The 22,817-nt window shown below is 43.2% G+C and overlaps 2 protein-coding genes across 4 annotated transcripts; one reads left to right on the forward strand and one right to left on the reverse strand.

Moving 5' to 3' along the window:
* Positions 1-430: 430 nt before the first annotated feature.
* mc5ra (melanocortin 5a receptor) lies at positions 431-10,471 on the reverse strand. 2 transcript variants are annotated; one of them, XM_029838169.1, is made up of 5 exons: positions 10,347-10,471; positions 5,212-5,410; positions 5,005-5,111; positions 4,148-4,336; positions 431-3,008 (listed from the first exon to the last, which is right to left on the reverse strand). In XM_029838169.1, the coding sequence occupies exons 2-5, from the start codon at positions 5,365-5,367 to the stop codon at positions 2,438-2,440; spliced, it is 1,023 nt and encodes a 340-aa protein (XP_029694029.1). In that variant the 5' UTR covers positions 5,368-5,410; positions 10,347-10,471; the 3' UTR covers positions 431-2,437.
* A 9,088-nt stretch (positions 10,472-19,559) lies between these two features.
* On the forward strand, positions 19,560-22,796 carry LOC101076345 (uncharacterized protein C18orf19 homolog A). 2 transcript variants are annotated; one of them, XM_003965845.3, is made up of 5 exons: positions 19,561-19,719; positions 20,335-20,370; positions 20,743-21,198; positions 21,634-21,745; positions 21,815-22,796. In XM_003965845.3, the coding sequence occupies exons 3-5, from the start codon at positions 20,780-20,782 to the stop codon at positions 22,127-22,129; spliced, it is 846 nt and encodes a 281-aa protein (XP_003965894.1). In that variant the 5' UTR covers positions 19,561-19,719; positions 20,335-20,370; positions 20,743-20,779; the 3' UTR covers positions 22,130-22,796. The 2 variants fall into 2 exon arrangements, with proteins under 2 accessions (XP_029694976.1, XP_003965894.1); XM_029839116.1 differs by lacking the exon at positions 20,335-20,370 and having other exon boundaries at positions 19,560-19,719.
* The last annotated feature ends 21 nt before the right edge of the window (positions 22,797-22,817 follow it).

Here is a 22,817-nt window from a genome sequence, read left to right on the forward strand (position 1 = left end):
TTTTTACAATAACCCAGGACAGAATATTTATACTAGAAATTCATTGATTGCAAGTGTATAAACCCATTTTCTTTAGATCTATTTAGATGGTTCTTGCAATTACCTCCAGTTAATATTCAAAATATTTGTCATTGTTAGAAAAACATGAGTCAGTTTTGTCTTTAATAGGTTTAATGATGAAAGGCAAATAAAGTTTGAGGTTAAGATAATGTTTGTATGAAAATAGTTTTAATTTAATGTCTTGCTGCTGTCTTAGTCTCTCCCTTCTCAGCTGGTTTCTTCTTTTCTCTCTGCTCCAACAGCCTCCACCATATGTAATGCATAGTAAGTGATCTGCTCTTCCATCACACACTTAGATCACAAGATTGTGAGCCCCCACCCCGCACGCATACACACACTCTTTTCATTGTCCTACACCAAATTAAAGTCATTTCACTTTTACTTTGGCTTTAATTGGACAAAATACTCACAGTAACAACTGAACATACAGTGCATAATTGTATAATTTAAATAATTACACCACCATTCACATACATAAAAGTCCAGTCTGTGTTTTACCATTTAGCAATCAATTCCTAATAAAGGCTTTCAATAGACCTGTTACAGTTTAAAGCTGGAGGTTGAACTGCGCACATAGAAATGGACAGAAGTTAACGCAATAAAAGGCATAATTTATTCTGGAATGTTTAGAAGTTATCTTTGCAGTTTACACACAGAAGACATCTTAGTTTACTTATTCTCAGTTTTCTTTAGTAAGTTTGTGACACTGCCGTTCAGGCAACGGAAAACATCGTACAATGTTATAACTCAAGGATGTCACGTTATAACGAAAAATAATCTGTTTTTATTACATGCTTTTAACGTAAAATATCGGACTTTTCTATAATAAACATATGGCACGATTACTGAATATTAAAATGAGAAAACCTGCATAATATGAAGAACGGTCGAGGAATGTGATAAATATAGCGCAGGGAGAAACGTTAGACCGAGACTATTGCTTTACTTGCGACAACTTTTATCCATTTTGGAAAGAAAATAAACCGTTTCTCTACCATTCGCTACACTTCAACAACAGAAGAAGACAGTCTTCTTCTACTACTTCTTCTTCTATATCCACTTGTAATTCACCGAGATTCAAACGTGCGCCCCTAGTGGCAATGATTGAAACTGCATTGCATTGAGTAAACGGAAAGAACCTTCATGCAGGTTTAACAGGATTCTCAAGATCATTACTATTTAATCTCAGTCTCAGCACATCAACATATGTAATATTATCCAGGGTGTTAAAAAGCATCAGATTATCTCTGTGCCTTAGGTTAATTATTATGTAAAATAAATCAGGAACTGTCATCTCGTTTGCCAAACAGTTTTCCCATGGTTTCCTTTTTAATATGACACGATGACTTGATATGTTTAATATTAAACATACATGCTTATTATCATGTTGTAATGTAAAAACTGAGCACATTAAAATATAAGATTATATAATACTAAAGTATGTAATAAGAAGACAGTTGGCAGGAAAAAGCTAAAGTATCATTAATCTCTGGCACAGTCAGCTGGTATCTGCAGGCCCATCAACTAAAGGATTTTACATGCTGTTTTTTAAAGCATCACTTTATTCAATACGTGTGTTCTCTGTAAGGCTGAAAATTCAAAGGGCCCATTTTGTTGGTTGTTTTTTGGTCATCTGATTAAAATGGAATAGAAAGAGACGATACACAGTCAAGCTTAACATCATGTTTCACTGAAACAAGCTCTATTCACATAGAAATTTATATATATATACTTCTTTTTTTATTTCGACAGCATCACTAGACTTCTTCAAATACACACCTCTGAAAACAGTACTTTACATATTGATCACCACATGTCACAACAGTCAACAGTTTTAATATTTTAAGCATTTAAAATATCTTGTATAATCAGTATTTGTAGCTTTGGCCCAGACTGTGACAGTGATCTTTGCTGTGATTATCTCTGTTGTCATGGTACCAGTGAAGTATAGGGTCATAGTGTCAGCAGTTTTAAAGTTCCCCTCAACAGGACAGAGATGAATAATAATAATGGTAGCCTCTTCTTCTGTGGTTCACAAGTGGTTGCTGAAATTACCTCAGCTACCAAGTAGTGATCGAAGTATTTTACATTCGTTAACTTACAGCTCTGAACATCTTTGGATAATATCATTGCAATAATCATCACAGCCAAGTATTGGGTAATGTTGGGAACCAAAATCATGACTTAAACTCTAGAAGGGTTCCATCTCAGCATCGACTCTTTCGAGCCAAAATTCTGAATGAGACCTTGCTGTTCCCAAGCACGTGTGTGTGTCCACCGTCATACAAGACAAAAAGGTGCTTGGCTGAGAGTTCAACAGGACGTTTCAAGGGAACTCCACACGTGTGGTGATTCCGAAACACTTGTAGCGCCTCTCTCAGTACTTACCTGGAAGAGTGCAGATGGTGCTGCAAGTGTTTCTCAGACTGTAGCAAAAGATGATCTCCTTAAAAGTCTTCCTCATCTCCTGACTCCTGAAGGCATAGATCAGCGGGTCGATCACAGAGTTGCACATGATGAGGATGAGGTACATGTTGAAGTGCGACATGAAGCACATGCAGTAGAGGTTCCGTGGGCAGGAGATCATGAGGATGAGGTGCAGGAAGAAGGGAGCCCAGCAGATGATGAAGATCCCCAGCAGGATGGTCAAGGTGATGGCTCCCTTCATGCTAGCGCGCTGGTGGATGGAGTTGCTTCCGGGCAGGGCGGCGATGCGCTTGACGTGTGAACGCGCCAGCATGAACATGTGGCTGTAGAGGGAGGCCATGATGAGCAGCATGGCGAAGAACATGCACACCAGGCAGATGATGACAGGCGTTGTGTCTGAGTAGATGATGAAGACGATGCCGCAGCCTGTGCAGAAGGTCCAGATTCCTCCGATGATGCATCCGGCTCTCCTCACGGTCATGATGTTGTGGTACCTCAGAGCGTAGAAGATAGTGACGTACCTGCAGACGGGAAGACGGGGGTCAGGCTCCAGGACAACTTTTGATTGCGCTTTGTCTACTCAAATCGATATAACTGCTGGAATCAACCAGACCCTGCGCTTGTTTTTGTTGATCGTTTATCACAAACCCAAGATTTTTGGAGTTAGGAGTTTGGAAGCGACCCAAGGATTGGGTTATTTTGGGCCATGACAAAGATCAGGATCCTTGTTTCAGATCTGGATCAGCAGCAGGCGGCCTTGAACTGGGATTAAACTGGAACGTGCTGACATGGTGGAAACGTGTTTTATGCGTTGATTTTAGGTGGGATGTTCCAAAGCCCACGTGGCATAGTGTTTAGTTGATTGGGATCGTTTCCATGCATGTGTGTCTTGAACGCACCACAGATGTGCGGAGGAATTAATACACAGCACCTGGAAATGAGTTTAGTTCAGTTTTGTTTTTGCTTAGTTCAGTGGTCTACAGAGGGAGGAGCCCTTCGTTCTTCCCTGGATTCATTAATGCTTTGGTGTGTGTGAATGACAGAAGGTGAGTTTGACATTGAGGTTGGCACTTAATTTGTGAATAGCTCTTAATTTCTTAATAGTTCTGAGAAAATCTCATGTTTCGTTACTATTCTGACAGAATTACTCGGAATCATGTTGACTGGACACGTTAAATGTTGGATCTATTTAGATCTATCGAGTGATGAGTATTTAAGGTTGGTTTTCCTGAACTCATTTCATAACTGATTTTCTCTGATTAATTTGTGGGAGGCATCTTAGACCACGAGTCAATAAACCGCTATCAACTTGGAATCTGTTCCTTCGTGCTCTTTAATCAGAACACTACAGCTCATACCACGTTGCGACTCTTATTCAACCAGAATATTCTGGAAAATGGACTTTTTGTTCCTTTTAATTGGGCTGCAACAAACAACCAGCTATTTCAAGACACAAGTAATGTAAATTATATAAAGCAGCATTAAAATGTAATTAAATTTACTGTTTCTGTGCAATTGGCGTAACCAAAGACATTCCTTTTACATTTATGAGCAAAGCAACACAAGATGTCCGTGACATTCACTAAAAGGTTGAATTCAATTAAACTTTAATGGAATCCACATCAGAGGTCTACATCTGAGGCCAACGGGAAGTTCTTACCTGTCGACGGCGATGGCCAGCAGGCTGCACATCGACGCCACGACGGAGATGCAGATCATGGAGTCAAACACGTTGTCCAGCTGCCGGATGAGGTGATCTTCCGCTATCAGCTGCTTGTTGTTAAGGAGGTAAATGATGATGGTCTCCGAGGCGTTGGACACACTCACCAACATGTCCGCCACCGCCAGACTGCAACGAGCAAACCAGCAAGCTTCCTTTTAGATCTGTCATTGTTCGTGTCCTCCAGCTTCCTGTGTTGTCACCTTATTTTAACCGGTGTCTCTTCCTGGATCAGAGCTCAGCCTTTTGATTTACAGGTTCTTTCTGGGTGTGCTTCGCTAGCTGCCTATGCTCGCTATTCCGCTGCTCATGCCCCATCATGTTATTGAACAAAATATGTTTCCTCGATCTCTAAGACTGTTGCACTGTCCACCCTTTTTTTTTTTTAGCAAAGAACCCATCAAATACCCTGAAAATCAAAGTCCCCTCTGTCCCTGAAGGCACCATGTACACGACAATTTAAAACACGTCCAGTCATGAGGCCCACAGGCAACTACAGTCACAACTGTCTGACATTAATGCCAACATTAAGCTGCCAAAATGGTTTTTAATTCGATTTTTCTGTCTACTTTGTTTGACTTTCCCTGTTGAGAGTCACAAGGCCGAGGCTGCCAGAAAAAAATCACAATTACATGAACATAAAACCCGCAAATCTCTACAGCTGTGTTATTATATAATTGCTGGGTGAAAAAGTTCACAAAAATTAAAAAAAAAAAAGAATCTTATTTGTGGGGGAAAAGGGAGGACAGCAAATAAATGCTGTCAACCAATTTGAGAAGTTTTAATGAGACGTTCACCTGCAGACAAAGAAGTACATGGGAGAGTGAAGGTTCTTGTTCTTCACGATAGCCATGATGACCAAGATGTTCTCCAACAGGGAGATGATACCCAGGGTCAGGAAGACCTGATAGAGGAGCACCAGGAGACAGGAAGTAAGAAAACTGATGATTGATAAACATGCTACAGATACTCAAGTACATAGAGAATGTAATTACTATCTGTACCTCTATTGCAATGTGGAGCTGCTCGCACGCTGCAGTTTTGGTCTTTGGCAGCAGCGGGGGTGACAGGGTGAAATTTGGTTGATAGGAGAGCGGATTCCAGGTAGAGTTACCCATAATCCCCTCCTGGGGGTCGGAGGATCTGTGAGATGTGTTCATCTCTGCAGGCCTGGTCCTCAGCGTGGTGCAGAGAAAGTCATGTCTAAAACGGGCCGAGGGCGAAATGGAAAGTCGGTCATCTTTAAAATCCATATTTTGTAGCATAATTTAGCATATCTTAATAGCATTATTAAGATTAAGATTAAGATGTACTTTATTCATCCCCGTGAGGAAATTGAATTGTAGTAGCAACCTATACAAAGTATAGAAACAGAATAAATAAATACAGATAAGATTAGAACGTTATAAGCATATATACAGCATATATTATAAGCATATATGTATAATATATACATAATATAATATATACATATTATAAGCATGTATACATAAATATAGAATAAAATAGAAGTAAAATTACAACATAAACATTACACAATTATTGTTATTGGCTGGGTTAGGATGAGTTATACAGTCTGATGGCGGACGGCAGGAATGACTTCCTGTCCCGCTCCTTAGAGCAGCGAGGCTGCTGAAGCTGCTTCTCAGTTTGTCCACTGTGTTATGGAGTGGGGGGGGGGATTGTCCATGATTGTCCTCAGTTTCAGCAACATCCTGTCCCTCACCACCTCGTCCAAGTTTGCCAGTTTACAGCCAACAACAGACCCTGCCTTTTGGATGGGTTTGTTAAGTCTGTTGGCATCCTTTGCTTTAATGCCTGCACCCCAGCACACTACAGCAAAGAAGATGGTGCTAGCCATGACAGACTGGTAGAACATGTGGAGCATCCTGCTGCAAACACTGAAGGACCTGAGTCTCCTGAGGAAGTAGAGTCTGCTCATGGCTCATTATCACTGTTATCTCAGTTTAAATGCCATTCATTCAATTATCAAGTTACAGCAGCAGTTCTGGGGAAGATTGAATCAACCATTTTGTCATTAAGTTGCATCTTTTTTGATTGAACGCAGTAATTAAATTTCTTCTCTCCTGGTCTTATTAATTGGCAGCATCACGTCAATGGTAAAAAACACATTTACATGTTGATTAGCTTGTGTAAAGGCTAACGTGGTGCATCTTTTCAGCTAAGTTCAACTCATTTCATTCATCCATTAGAGTCCCTCAAAGACACTTGACCAATAACATTTGAATTCATTACTTTCACTCTTCCCTCCTCTCTGCTGCACCCCCTGCTGTGATGGGGAAGCCACAGCCAGTGCTAATGTTAGATAAAAAGTTAGTTTTCCCCTTCTCGAAACTCCTCTACATTTAGCAGACATGCTAAGCTCCTCTGGCCTTAATGCTGAAATCTGCTGAGAACTGCGTAAAAAGTCTGGCGATACAAAAGTTGTAAAAGTTGTAAAAGTTGTAGAGTGATGCAAGCAGGCGCCGCCATGGAAATGCAGCTCAGCCAAACTATCTCTGTTTTTCCATTTATGGATCTCTAATTTTAAAAAAATAATAATTCTGTGCTGAATTTACTGTTAGTCGGTTACTCATCTTCATTCTCACTGTAGTTTGTGGGAATGAACAATAGTTCAGTCTGTCTGGAATCAGTGTAACGGAGCCTGTTGTGCTGTCTTCATCATGCTGGTGACATGCAGACATGCACCAAAACAGAAATCTCGACTGTGGCGGCGACGAGCCTCCTTTCTGAGAAAACACATGACCTGTCCGACCGACCCCTCGGGGTCATGTGGAAGCACTGAAAAATCCCAGCGTGTGGCGGTGGGCCACGAGGCAGTTCGAGGGGGAAGATTCTTAAATGGATGTAAAGTAAACACGCCGATGAATAACTAAAACAAATCAAGCATCACATTTGCATCTCAGATAAACGTAAACTGAAGGTTGAGTTGACTCGCTGGCCGCGGGGGAAACATGAAAATGTTTATTAGCTGCTACTGAACGAATAAATGAATCCACCCCAGAAAATCCAGAATTACATTCTCTTCTGCAAGACGAGATAAAATCTCTGAGTCATAATGAATAAACGTTGATACGAGCGACGCTTGTGTCCTCTCTTACGGACCTGATCTGCATCCCAAACGCAAGTGACTGAAACCAGTTTAAACCCCAGGGAGGAGCTCAGAAGAGGCTTCACCGCCCCCTGAGGAGCTGGTGCGGGACCCCTGGGAACCCCTGGGGACCCCTGACTCTGCACCAAAACAGAGTGGAAGGATGAAAGTCATAAAAAAAAAAGTCATTTTGTCTGCAATCACTCATGCAGACACGTTTAATCCAGCACTCGTGAACTTTATTGACAGCACCTCCCCCATTCCCTCCACACACACACACACACACACACACACACACACACACACACACACACACACACACACACACACACACACACACACACACACGAGTGATTATCTTATCTACTCTGACTGTTCATCACATTTAAATAATCAACTGACACTGAATTATCCGAACAAGTGTGGAAGAAGGAAGATGAAAGAAAACAACACTCACTCCTGACATTTAATCTTTAAAAACATTACAAGCTTTTGGGTTTCCCTTCCCATCTACAGGTGCTAAAAAGTGTTTCCGTAGCGTAATTGTTGCTCAGGTTGATGCCACGTGTGCAGAATACTAACAGCACCAAAATCAATAAGTGGTTAATTTGTTTAAAAAAAGTGCAAAAACCTTTCAAAACACAAATCTGTGTAAATGCAGTAAACAGTTAACTCTCCACAGGACCGCAACAGTCCCCTTATTTACTAACATGTACGCAAACTCAAATTCATTTACACAAAATGTTCACATCTGGGGAACCAGAGTTGGAAATTCTACCCTGAAGTACTTTAAGATGGGCTGCAAAAGCCCTCAGTAAAACTCTGGACGTTGTTGGAGCTGAGCCAGATAAAAATTATCTGAATGGAACAAAAAGCCCAGAGCAACAGGAAATGCTTCCCAGAGAAACTTCCCAGACTTATCCTTTGTCTCATGTCTTGGCCATCGGCTGGAAATCCATTTGAACAGTCTGAGGGTTTATTTTATGTAATATCAGTCAGTGGAGGGATAAGGTGGGCGTGGGTTAGCGGTGCATTTTAGATAGCATCTCCCTCAAGGCTGAAGTAAACAAGACGCCTGATCCTGAGCTGTTGTCGCTCACCCTTGCTTAGAATCTTAGATAACCACCAGCTAAGAGGGAAGGTGTTGAGCAACGCGGCAAACAGGAACCAATTGCAGGACTCTGATCATGGGTCTGAGCTGCACACATTAATCTGCAAGGCCGTGAAGTTGGACCGCAAAGGTCCTCGAACAATCAGACCATTGAAGGACGTGGTGGATATTTCACTTTGGGATGCAGACAGGGCCCTGTCCCTCTTACTGGGAAGTCTTCATTAACTGGAGGGCCGGAGGGTCCAGGACGCATTATGAGGCCCTCCAAATTTGATCTGAGTGCTGCTCCCAGCCGCCCGTCCTCTGCTGGTGTGTTTGCAGGCTCTCATTGCTCCCCCGTGATCAGAAGTGACTTACGGTTTGAAGATGTGACCTTCGTCACCCTGCCCTTTCTGACTTGGTGAGCGGTCACCTCCTCCCTCACCATTCCTGCTCCCAGCTGCACGTCGTGTCAGCACGTGGATGTTCTGCTGCATTCGAACCTCCGTGATTGCACCTCTGACCACCATCTTTGCTCTCTTCTCTGGCTCCTCTTTTTAAAGAGGCTGCACACATCCATCCCAACCGTCCCACTGACTTCAGCTTCCTCATCTTCTCACGTTTAACAGCTCCTTCCTACAAAAATATGCTCTTTTTGACACAAATATGCTGTCTGTGTCTTAAAATCATCATATCAGCATCATATCGGGGCAGGAAGCTGCATCCGTCTGTCGGGGGGGTGGGGGGGGGATTCAAAAATCCTAATAAATGTGAATAAATCTTCGTCATCAACCTCGATGATCCTTTTCACCTGAGATTCTGGATGTCTCGTCTCTGTTGAACCCTCTGTTATAGAAATGAAAAGCAGCTTGTTTGTGGGGAAGCAGCCTTAGTTCAGCCAGTAAAAAAGCTCCTCTTCCTCCTCTGAGCACTGCATCATCAGTGAGATGACTAATGTCCAGGTTTATAAAAAATACAGATCACATCCTGCTCTTTTTAATCAAGCACCATCCAGAACAATCCAAATATCAACTATATTTCTATATAACTATATTTATTTCTATAAAACTATATTTAAGATGCCTTTTCATCAATTAGCAACTTGCTTGGTAAGTTAAGTAAAAATTCAGGTTGATATTTAGATTCCTGTGTTGAATCTGCTCTGAGGTGGTGTGTGTTAATTAAACTTTGGAAGATTGGATGTGTTGAATAAAGTCTTGGAAACAGAAGAACTGATGGGTAAAGCTGTTGATGAGTTCAAAATCTTTGTGGATCTCTTTTAAAAGGGTATGAGGAGCTGGAGGGAGGTTACATGAACTCATTTTGAGCAGCGAGCACCATTTTCTGAAACAACTGGAGGTTAAGAGGGCAACAAATCTCTTTTGTTTCTCCAGATGAGAAAGAGGGAGCAAAGATGAGCCATTGTTCTAAAATTCTTATATGATGTGCTTGACAGAAGGATTTGTGACAGTTGTTTCAATACAAGCTACAAAAATGCATCTTTTTCAAGCAAGATTGGCCTAAAATTACGTATTAGTAGCATGTTAGTGGGTCTGTGAGTGTGTGATTTACTGATGTCACAGATAATAGAGACAGACTTGCTCTCCACGTCCTGGTTCTCCGCGCCTTAAACCACACAGCGAACATCACATCTAAAGCACATCTGGCGGGGGGGTCCTGGGAACAGACCCCTCAGCTTGTGTCCCTATAGGAAGTGGCAGCATCCCAACTAAATCCTGCACATTTCACAGCAGCTCCTCAAACATGCAAGGACCAACAACTCATCTAAACGAGTCGCTGCGGGATGATTCAGGCAAATATTTCACCTTCAGTAATTATCTAAGTCCCAGAGATGCCACCATACGCAACATCTGTCAGCGATAAAGTCAGTGAGGGGAGAATGAATGAATCTGTAGAAAGAAAGAAAAATGACCCACCTCTGGAGCTGTGACTCAGTCCCCGCAGCTCTGCGTGGTGCGTCTGTGGAGCATCAGACCGGAGTAATCGTGAGAGAGGGAGAGGAGGGAGAGAGAGGGAGAGGAGGAGGGAGAGAGAGGCAGAGAAGGAGGGAGAGAGGGAGAGAGAGGCAGAGAAGGAGGGAGAGAGAGGGGAGAGGAGGAGGGAGAGAGAAGGAGAGGAGGAGGGAGAGAGAGGGCAGAGAAGGAGGGAGAGAGGGAGAGAGAGGGAGAGGAGGAGGGAGAGAGAGGGAGAGAAGGAGGGAGAGAGAGGGAGAGAAGGTGGGAGAGAGGGAGAGAAGGAGGGAGAGAGAGGGAGAGGAGAAGGGAGAGAGAGGCAGAGAAGGTGGGAGAGAGGGAGAGAAGGAGGGAGAGAGAGGGAGAGAAGGAGGGAGAGAGGGAGAGAAGGAGGGAGAGAGAGGCAGAGAAGGTGGGAGAGAGGGAGAGAAGGAGAGAGAGAGAGGGAGAGAAGGAGGGAGAGAGGGAGAGAAGGAGGGAGAGAGGGAGAGAGAGGCAGAGAAGGAGGGAGAGAGAGGGAGAGGAGGAGGGAGAGAGAGGGGGAGGGAGGGAGAGAGAGGGAGACAAGACCTCCATTGTCAGGTCTTACTAGCACTTCCATCATGTTGCTACACGCTCCTCTTCCTCATCCTCTTCCTCCTCTTTGACACATGTGTGACAAAATCTTGGTTTTGTCAATCAGACATTTCCCAGGATTCTGAGAATCAAACCAGAACAAACACTTTAAAAAAACAACTACAAAATGGCCATTTGCTCTTGAGTTTTACCTCTTCTTAAAGGTCCTTCTCAGATTTGGGTTTAGACGGAGGCAGCAAGGTGGCCTTTTCCCGCGTTACTGCAGACGGCCCCTAGAGGGCGGTGGACACCCTGTTGCTGATATGCATGAAATGGATCCTAGAACTTTTTCAAGGCATCAAATTGGAGAGAGCAGCATCACAAAACTGGACTGTTGTTGTCAAACAGGAACATGGAGACACATTAATGTGGTCCAACTTTATTAATAGCACCTTAATAAAAACCCGCATTAGCAAAGTGCTGTGTGAAAAGGCTTTTGAGTCAGAAAAGAAGAGGTTTCATACAGCGACAGTAGGAAAAATTCCCTTAACAGGAAGAAACCTCCAGCAGGACCCTGCTTCTGATAGGTAAAGGAGGAGGAGGGGGACTAAACTACATATTTGCGAAGCATCAAGTGTGTTCAAGTGGTTTGTGCTCGGGTTGGTGATTTGCTACTAATTTAATACACAGGCCACAAAATAAAAATAACAGAAGAGCTTAAAGTGACTTCATTGATGAGGGAAGCAAAGAGGACCGAGAAGGGTTGATGGGTTTGTCTGATTCCAGAGGCCAGAGCTCACGACCTCGGCTGCGCTCTAATGGCACTTAAGATGGTCCCAACTGTCACATGATCCAATTAGCTGTTTGTGCTGTTTATTTAATTTTATTTTGTTGTTTCCAAAAACATTAAAATATTCTGTTTCCTGGAAGCAACATGGGGAAGCAAATTTTTACGAATATGTAACCCATCAGTGCCTCCCTCCCTGCGCGCGCAAGTGTGTGTGTCCGTTTGTGAGTGTGTGTTTGTGTGTGTGTGAGTGCAATCAGCTTGGCAATTTTGTCTGAGAACCTCTTTTTATGCAAATCCTGTGTTACCTGTGTCGAAGTCATTGAAGAGCAGAGCTCTCTTACAGACTCTTAAAGACTGGGGATGTAAATAGCTGCAGCATTTAAAATGTTGCCTTTGAGAACTCTCTGGAACTCTCTTTTCCAGTTTGTCGTGATTTAACCCTAGTCCCTGACTGGTCCCTGAGCTCACGTTCTCCCCACAGACGGGTTGCTGTTCTCCACAGATTTTTCTTTGTGAGCTGTTTCACACGATGTTCTTTAAGACTGTGACCTCCGACTCTGCTCCTCTGCTCAATTATCACGGCCTGATCCAATTAAATGTTCCGCTACCATTCGCTCCCCTGCTATCGGGCTCTCGTGAAAAGCCATTTTTGATTTACAATTCTCTCACATGGCCCGACATGTTTTATTGGCTGTGATAAGCAACATTGCAACAAGGAACATTATTCAGCTCTGTCACAGTTACAAAATGCAGCTCAAAATGATGTTTTGGTCCAAAAATGCAGCCTTATTTTAAGAACCATAAACTCTGACATCTCTCTTTCACCTGGACATTTGCAGATGATTTAACTGTCATCTCTTCAATGAATTAATGAAGGTTTTTGTCTAAATTTAGTAGGTGGTGGTTCAAGCGGATGAATTGGGTGTTGAATTACGTGGAGAGAGTTAGGGTCCGCCCCGCACGGGTCGACCTTCCCGGGTGGGGTGACTTGGTCCCAGAGCTCAGAGGGAGACAGGAACCAGAGATCGAACCTCCTCCTGGAGTCCAGCTGACAGCTGGCCAGGCGGCAGACTCGTCTCCTTCACAATCGCATCTCCTGGGCCGCAACGTGTGACTCCAGATTTTATTGCGTGCAAAAGCAATGCCTGATACCGCTTTTAAAATAGTCTTTTATTCTGCCAGGAAACCTTTACGTTAACCGTATCCATCATCCCCGCAGCACGGACAAGCTCTTTTCTCCAGCTTTAGTCTGGGATCTGGCCTGAAGTAACTCCAGATGTTGAGACTGGCCCTAAATGAGTTTCATTATTTATGGTCTTTAAATCATCCGCAGGTTAATTTTAGAACAAATATCAAAGATGATGCTGAGATCCACATGAATGAGGTTTTTTTTTTAAAGAAGAAGAACTTTTGAAGAGAGCTGAAGAGCAGTCAAAGGTGCCAGTACGATCCCCGCTGTCACGCTGCCATGAAAGATAATTCAATAATGCCAAGAATGTGTACGTTGAAGTCCGAGACACACGGGAGTAAAAGCAGATGTGGGGAGGACCACGGAGACGTTGGTAATTTACAGCTAGTAAAAGCTTGACTCCTCTTTTAAATTTAGGAGCAGTCAGAACGGGGAAAGAGGGGCTCCATTAGGCTCTGTGGACCTGCTGGTCTAGAATGGAAATCCATCTTTATAGCTCCTGCAACAATTGTTGTGACTTTCTGCCTTAAATCCTGTTTCTTTGCTTTCTTTCATTCTCCACATTGCTCAAAACGGCTTTTGAATTTGTTTTAAAAAAAAATCTCTGCAGAAAATGAGATATTTACCATAGAAACAAAAATTAAAACAATGTCAAAGAGCTACAAACTAAAGAGCCTTTCAAGTTTAAAGACCTTGAAAGTTTAAAGACCTCCTGCGCCTCCAGGAAGAACTCTCCCTTCTAGGAAGATGACGCCACACACGCAGTAAAAACATGACAGGGATGAAAATGTGATCTCTGTTCACGACTGACCGTCGGCCTGGAAATCCGGTTCTTGTTTTCCTCTTATCGAACGCCCCCTTGAGCGGGTTCATAAATATCTCACCGTGACATGAAGAACAAGGAGCGTCTTTCCTCTCCGCGATGCCGAGGCTGTGACAACAACAAAAGCTGACATTGACTGCGCTGAAAGGCTAATTTTGTGCTAATTTATTTGATCAATTAGCTGCATCCTGGCCTCCCTTAAGGTAGAGAAGAAAGTCCTGCAGTCAGATCACAGTAGATCAGTAGATCGGTTTATTCAAACTGGTGTGGGTGCTGGTCCTAACGTAGGCTCCAAATGCATCAGCCTGGTCCCGCCGGTAGCATTTGGCATTGAGTTGTCGTGGTTACGTCCCTGTTTCATGGCTGCTGCAGACGTGAGCGTATCGAGCGTGAGAGGTTGGACTTTTGACCAAGAATAAACAAACTTCAGATATTTGTCCACCTTTCAAATGCCCCAGGTTTCAGTTCGGCCTCTGCTCTGCCCCTCGTCTGCATGTGGAGCGCTGCCACCATTCTCAAGGTGCTTCTGCTTATCCATAAATGAGATGTTTGTTTGCTTCCTGCGGCTACAGAATCCAAATCAGTGGGTAAAGCTCGGCCACACGGATCATTCGGTATGTTTCTGGAAATGCTGCTGTCCTTCCACTCCGGCTCTGCAGCCTTCAGAACCGTCACGCCGTGACTATTACGGCTCTGTCTGCAGCCGCATTAGAACTGGGCGGCTCATTTTCATTCTGTTCCCAGGAGACGCTGGAGACGGGTGGGTGTCAGCGCGGCCCTGCAAACAGCCCTCCAACCTTACCCGCCAGGGATCCCACGCACAAACACGTGGAAATTACACTCAGCGCACGTTCAGTACAAGACTAGCTGTTCCCAGCCCTCCGCAGGGGCATTTGTGTTTGTTCTCTCGGGGTGTTTCATTAATCTAAAGACGTGTGCGCGTGGCTTGTTGGGCCGTGGCTCGTGGGTGTGGCCTGGCCTGGGACGGAAGAGGAGTTTACGGTTGTTTGAGCTTGAATTACTCAGATATTGATAACTCTACCCGTATGGATTCCATATAATCCCATTAATCTGGGGCCAGAAGCAATTTTTTTTTTGTTCGAGGTGTTTTTCTGCTGTAAATAAACCTGTTGTGGTTTTGGCACCGTTTCTGTGTTTATCCCTCCGCTTTTTACTTGTGCAAACATGTTTTTAACAGCTTCCACGAAGCCTCCACGTTTCTATTAGACTTTTCTACGTCTTTCTTTCCGAAAATAAAAGCAGCGTCAGTTTAGATGAGGACACTTTTCTCTGAACTGTTTTTATTCCAGTCAATGACAACTTCAGAATAAAGAGTTTTAACAGCGTATTCAGAGCATTAGCAGGCCAAAATGGGAGAAACAGCAGATGCATTTCGTTATGACCGAATTAGGGCCACGGCTCTCTCACAGTAGGTGCCAATTACATGTGAGTGAAGAAAGCTTTCACAGCACTACCTCTGACACGGTGACAAAAATGGCTCTTCCATACCTTCTGTTTTCTGCAGCCGCCTTCTGGGGAGTGTATTTCCACAGTCGGAGCAAAAACAGCTTTGTTGAAGAGAGACAAAAGCACTTCAAGGACGGAAGGAAAGTGCAGGATTACGGTGAGTGACCGCTCCCCTGCTCTGTGCTTGGTGAACTTTTAACCGTGGAACAGAGACGACCTCTATAGCGTTAAATATGTTATTGTTGGTGGATGAGGGTTCTAAGGAAGCAGCAGAGAGGTGTGTAAGACCACAGCTCTGCATCCTGGTCTGGACCCTGGATTGTCAGGTCACTTTGGGTCTAATAAAAGTTCCTAGAAATGAGAGAGGCACCATCCCGGGTGGGATGGACACGTCTCTCCTAATCCGACCAGGTTTTCCCCAAAAACTGTTCCAACTGTCTACAAAGGTGTCCTTTACCTTGGTGGCGAAAACAAGTTGATGCAAAATGTTTATTTGTCTCTGGATGTTGACAGGGTCAGAAATTTGAAAGGATTTTTAAAAGGTGGAAGAGAGTCTCGACTCGTTCTCCAATAAATAAAGTCCAAATTGATGACAGAGGTTTGGACGCAGCTGCGGAAACGCTGGTTCTTTATTGAAGAGGAGTTCCTGTGATATGAATTAGGACGGACTTTTGGATGAAAGTCGTCTTTTTATTGGAATAGCTTTAAAGATAACAACACCGTTGTTGTCGATGTCTTCTGTGTCTTTTTTTAATTACAGCTTTGATTGTCTCCTCACTCTCTCTTGACTCCCCCAGTTGGTTATTACAGTGTGTTTCACCTGTGTCCTGTTAGCCTTCAAGGTTTTTGATGCTGAAGGAGTCCAGGCTTGAGCGCGGTTTGCTAAGAGTAATGTGGATGGGAGGGCGGGGGGGGGGGGGGGGGGGGGGGCAGCTGGTCTTCTTGTGAGTGCACCCTCGCTCTCTTCTCCTGGACTTGCGCTTTAATTTGAATGTTCCTGCTTTCTTCTTGTTTGCTTTCTTCTGCTTCTTTAGCCGTATGCTTGCATTTTCCACAACATTCTGCCCCCTTCAGTTAGATTGTGTTGTCGTGCCAACAACAATCACCCCTGGCTTCATTCAATTTTTCCTGTTTTTGTTTTTTCTTCCTTCATTGCTCCGTCTTCTCATGTGTGCTGTTCCTGCTCCTCTGTCAGATGTCCGCTTTAATTAAATCTATTCATCTTTTATTCAATTCAGTTGTATTTATATAATATCTGTTGCTTTTAAAATAGTTTCCAGGCAACTGGCAGTTGCAGGAAAACACTCCTTTTTAACAGGAAGAAACCGTGAGCAGAACCAGGCTGGTTTGGTGGGGGTTCAAAGGGTGGCATCATGTGTGACTGTCTTGCTGAAGCTGAGGGGTCGGCTGGTTCAGGCCCACATTAATAAACATCCACGGTGTCACACTCACACAGGAAGCCGGTGATTGGGTGATTTTACGTTCATATCCTGTCCTTTTCACTCTAAATGCACCGTTTGAAAGAGGAAAATGTTTTAGAATCTTCCTGGTGTGGGACTTCTTCTACATCTGAGGCGACTCGTGCATTTAGTTGCAGATGTTCCTGTAGTTTAAAGTGGATCTCCAGGTTTTACGTGCAGATCTGTAACAGTCGGGACCTTTGCTCAGAGTTGGACATCCAGTTTGGAAACAGTCAATGGAGAAAGTTGGATAACTGAGGGGAAGAGGAGGCAATATGTGCTTCATCCTCTTAGGAGAGTTTCAGCTGAACCGAGATAAATGACTCCTGACGCGTTGACCCTTGACCCCTCAATGCTAACCCTTCTTCTTCTACCGCTTTTCTCTGTCACCTCTCAGCAGTAATTCATTTGTGCAACCACAAACAACAAATATTAGCACTGTCTGTGGAATTTCCATCCTCTTCATGCAGTTATTGTTTCATCTGTCAGCTGTTTACGAGCTGATTTCCCTCAAGTGGTCATGAGTTTGAGGAGCACATGAGCTGGAATATAAAGGAAATCACCGATCATGTTTCCCACGAGTGATGAACTGGAGGCAAGAATTCCCCTTTAACAGGAGGAATCCTTGACCAGGACTGGGTCAAGAATTTTTTTTTTTCGATAGAGAAATAAAACTCGAATCACCAAAAGGAGCTGCAAATAAATAAAGAAAATTCTCCTGTTATTGTTCAAAATTCTGAGAATATTTGTAAAAGCTGACAGTTGCTTTAAATGTGATAATCACTGATGGACACAATTTTTAAAAATTGATTTTATTTTCTTGGAAATTCTCATTTTCAAGAATTTTTACCCATTGGTATGAAATATTTTAGTGCTTTTGTTAGTGTGTTTCATAAATAAAATTGTGCTTTTTAAAAAAAAAAAAAGACTTTGAATATCTAAATGAATTATTTTGATTGACAGTAACAGATTCTGGCGAGGATTATTTAAGATTAATGTAGAGTTTTACACTTTTATCTCCTGATTTTCCCAAAGAAAACAATAAACAGTTGAAATGTTAAAGGACCAAAACCGCAAAACTGAGAATAACGTCTTTTAGAGGGATCAGCTGGAAAATTGCCTTTCATTTTTTGATCTGTGACATCATGTGTTTACAGCATTAAATCAGAGATTAACACACCATAAAATCATTGCCCTGAAGTCCGTGGTTTCATTTCCATGGTTACCATAGAAACATTCTGTGCTTAGGTTTGGTACTTTGATAAAGTGGGTCCTGACATCTCACCGGCCTGACGGGTCACGTTGGTACAGATGAGAACTGAAGAACCAAAGACAGAAGAGGAGCAGCTGGTGAAAACAAAGACTGGCTGCAGGAGCTGAGTGGGATCAGAGTCGCTCTTCAACAGTCGGACCAAGAGGAACGAGATTCAGCTCATCTCTCAGCCACAGCCTCATGCGTGGCTGAGAGATGAGCTCACATCTCCAAACCTCCTTCAGGATCCTGCTTTAAAAGTCATTTTTACCCCCAGTGTCTGCTGAGTTCTCTGGAGTTTTAAGGGCAGGAGGTCCGAATAACTTCACCTTTCACGACTGTGAGCTCGAAGAAAAGAGGTTCTGGGACCAGCTCAAGTTGGCTCCTTCGACAGCCAAAGACATAATCAATAACAAAGTCAGAGTGAGTGGTGAGGTGGCCTCTTCATGTGAATGTTTCCACACTGAAAGGGATCAGCTGTCACCATAGAAACGGAGAGATGCGTTGCCGTAGGGACGACAGAGTGTAATTAAATCACTGCACTGCTAGATGCAAGTAGACAGGCTTATAAATAACTGTTTTACAGTAAAAATGCACGAATGGTGTGCACAAACAGATGCCCCGATCATAATCATATAAAAATCTTTTATGTTGCTGAGGATATTCTGTGGTCTCGGGCTATAGATCTGCGTTTCCAAAAGGTCACATTTCCGCTTGTAGTGCGTGCAAAACGTTTACATTATTGAGTAATTATTTCGGTGAAATTCTGTAAAGTATTTAATAATAAAGTAATTTAATAATGTGGGGATTTAATTATATCCAATGTTTCCCTCATATGGAAGCCATATTTATAATGTATCCATATGATGTCTGACGTACATGACGAAATAACTCCAGCTTTACGGACTTTGTCAATTTTAGATTATTATTTTAACTGTAGTTATGCCATTGATAAGTTGATGGAACATCATGTCTCATAAATGCAAATGAATAACTCTGGACACTGCTGTCCTGCTTGCCACTGCTACAAAAGTACAAGGTGCATTAAGACAACTGTTATATTTACATGGGGGAAAAAAGAAAATGTGTGACAGAAAGACAGAAGAGTCTATGAATGCAAGAAAGAGATCCCGAATACTCAGCATGCGTGAAGGTATTTATTTATTATATAACATTTTGTAATCTCTCAGGATGAATAGCAGGGTCGCTCGGGAAGCCGGAATATACCGCCACCTTGTGGTACCATGTGTGTATTACACAATATATTAAACACGGTAATTATGTGGCCGCTTGAAAAGCGTCAAGTTTCCCGATAACGGCACAGGCAGTTGTTTATGGAAGGCAGAATTAGGCTTATCTTAGAATACAGCACACTGGCAACAATTCGAATAAAACTGACAAATTACGAGTTTTTTTTACTTACTAAATGAAGCAATTCAATTGAACTTTCATTAGCCTGCTCTAATCGGGTCAATGTGAATAGTTTTAAATCAAGATTACAGGCAACTGTGAAGGTCGTGAAAACATGTTACTGCCGACTACTGTTCCATTAGAGAAGTTAACTTGTTACTGGGAAACATGGGAAATGTATTTCTTATAGGCTTTAAGAGTACAAACAGCGGGATAGTGTAAACTACGTTTCCCATGTGTCTGTTCGGCTGAGTTGACAGTCTTGCGTTCCACGCAGTCGGCATTGCGGTAGCGAAAAATGTGGTCCTTGAATGACACATAACCTGGGTACAGTCGTGTGACCCTCGGGATTACAGGTTGTGTGTCTTAGTCTTTACAGATGACATCCTACGTAAGTGAAGCGTTCTCCGAAAGTGTGCCTTTAATAAGTTTAACTAGTGTACTGCCAACTAGTTTCGAAAAGGCTAGCCGTTCGACTAGCGCGCAGATAGTTAGCTAACGCCAAATGAAAGTTGGCAGCAGTTCAATGCCTACTCTTAACAATCCCGTAAACCAGTAAAGCACAGCAAGTCTCTGATTAACTGGGCTAAACGCGTCTTCTCGGCGCATAATAATGTGTTTTAGGCGCATCACTGTGCTCCAGACGGCACTGGCAAGCGCCAGGTAGCCTGAACTAGTGCGTGCGTAAAGCTAACACTGGGTTAGCATGACTGTTCTCTTGGTGAAGCTTCAGGCACATTATTGTAGCACCACCGCTTATCTTGGCTGCTTTATTATTGAACATAAGCGCGTTTGGTGTCACTATTCCACTCGTTTACCTAAATGTGCTGGGAGAGTTGCCAAAAATGATCGCGCGTAATTGTGTTCGACCCTGAGCTTTGCCCTCTTGTCTAATCTTAAGTATTTCTCTAATGTCAAGTATAACAAGAAGAATGATTCAAAAATCTAGGCAATACTGATGCTGTTGTGCTTCCTCCCCCCCCCCCCCCCCCCCCCCCCCCCCCAGGTGCTGCATTTATGATTGCGCGGTCATTAAAAGGAGGTATTTACGCATACATCAACACGGACATCACAATTCTAAATCATTACTGCAGCTTTGTTAGGTTCAGTACTTTCGGAACATGATTTGAAGGGTTTAATTTACTGCACAAATCATCCAAGTGCGAGTCAGCCAGTGCTCGTTTGAAGGATCAACGGTATTTCTACTACAATGCTTGTTACGAGGTCATAGAAAGTTCACTCTGATTCAGATAAAAGGTTGTAGATGTTTCAAATGTTTACCAAAGAAGAATAGGAACCAACTTGGACTTTTTTTGCCTATAGTTAACTTGTAAAAACAGGACGGGACTGGATTTCTGTGTAAAACATATTTAAAGTTAAACATAACTTTTAATGCCTTCTTCTCTAATCCTAGTCTGTGGTTAAACGTCACAGCAGCACAGGTGAAGAAGATGATGATGCACCGCGTCCTAACTCATCAGACGCTGCGGCGGGTGGCAGCAGTACGTCCAAATCTGGTGGGTGCTGCTTTCTTTGAGCCAGCAGCAGCAGCTTCCTGTTGTTGTGCCCTCCAGCTGTGGCCTCCGCCGCCTCGCACCTCCAGTCAGCGATGGGTGTCGTCCTCAGCCTTCCACAAAGCTCCACACCTGCCAAAACCACAGTCGCCAGAGGAGGAAGCCCGGTCCAGATCCACTCCTCAGGCACAGGAACAGAACGACGACACTCCAGATGTGGACCCCCTGCAGGACAAGTCCATCGGCCTGTTCCAGAGGTTTAAAAGAACCTTCAAACAGTATGGAAAGGTGATGATTCCTCTCCATCTCCTGACATCTTCTGTCTGGTTTGGAACCTTCTACTATGCTGCTATGAAGTAAGTTTGGTGAGCTTTGCCTTTGAGTCGGTTATTGATCCTTTTTTACCCCAGTGATACGTTGCAGGCATATTCGCTTTTGACCACACGGGGGCAGCAAGTGTTCGCATATCCAAATAGACACCTGTTGATTTTTATAAAGAAATAAACGAACATATTTTTATCTAAAAAAAAATTGTATCTGTCAACTTGTGATAGAAACCATGTTGTTATTTAAAAAAAAAAAACAATTTTGATTTGGGATGTTATATAAAGATCTTGTTAAAGACACACTGACATACAAGAGATTTATGGTTAGGGAGGTAAGAGAATGGTGATTTGTTTAGTTCAATATCTGTTAACTGTAAACATTTCTTTAGATAAGAGCACAAGTGTCCACATAACTCTGGAAGGTAATTTTTTTGGTATTTGCCTTCTCCTTTCGCTCCTCCCCAGAGGTGTGAACGTCGTGCCATTCCTGGAGATGATCGGTCTGCCCGAGTCCATCGTGGGTCTACTGAGGGAATCCTCAAGCGGTTACGCTCTGACTGCTTATGCCATGTACAAGGTAATTTCCTCCCAGAAGGTGAACAGTACAATAGTCTGCATAGAAAAACTCCTCGTTGTTGCTCCTCAGATCGCGACCCCTGCCAGATACACCGTAACTTTGGGCGGCACCTCACTGTCGGTGCAGTATCTACGCAAGCACGGCTACTTATCCACCCCGCCGCCGGTGAAGGACTACATCCAGGACAAAATGGAGGAGACAAAGGAGAAACTGACGGAGAGGATGGAGGTCACAAAGGAGAGATTTTCTGAGAAAATGGAGGAGACAAAAGAGCGTCTCTCTGGGAAAATGGAGGAGACGAAGGACAAACTGTCAGAAAAACTGCAGGAAACCAAAGACAGGGTCTCTGAGGGGAAGGCGTTCTTCAGGAAAAAAAACGATTAAAGATCTCGGAGCACTTCAAAGACTGATCATAGATGATTTCAACCCCGTCTTAAAGTTTCACCTCTTTCACCTGTTGTCGATCTGTTGAAATTCTGACCCTGATGTCTGAAAATCTGTCGGCTACGGACCAGACAGCAGCTTCACACACGGCCAGCAACGCTCCAGGTCGTCTCAGTCATTTTAGCCTGTCATCAAGTTCGCTGTGTTATCGACCCCTGATGAGGCCAACGGGCCTGAATTTACTGTCTGTAGAAACCACGTCCATTTCAGATTGAGCAGTGTTGATTAATGTATCTGGTAGGAGAATAAAACTTGAATCACACCCGTGTGCACTGTGTTGAAGCCCTTGTGAAGGCTGGCTATCACCTCGTGGCTTTTTATATATAATCCGAGTGAAACCAAGTTTTTCTAACACAATTTTATGCAACTGGACGAGTTGGGATTTAATCTTCTCATACGGCTGAGGGTCAATCATGTGTCCAAGTCAGATGATTTAACGAATCTGTTATTACAGCTTTTATTTGTGTACGTTTACATTTGCTGATTTGTTCATTGAGGCGGCGATATGTGAAGACAGGCCGTCACATGTCAGGTTTGTGGAGAAATGTGTGTCTTTCTTCAGCAGCTGTTTGATTGGAATCACAACTAAATAAAGTAAAACAATAATAAATGTTTCTACGCTGCTTTT

The sequence above is a fragment of the Takifugu rubripes genome, chromosome 7 (assembly GCF_901000725.2).
Source record: "Takifugu rubripes chromosome 7, fTakRub1.2, whole genome shotgun sequence".
Classification (NCBI taxonomy): domain Eukaryota; kingdom Metazoa; phylum Chordata; class Actinopteri; order Tetraodontiformes; family Tetraodontidae; genus Takifugu; species Takifugu rubripes.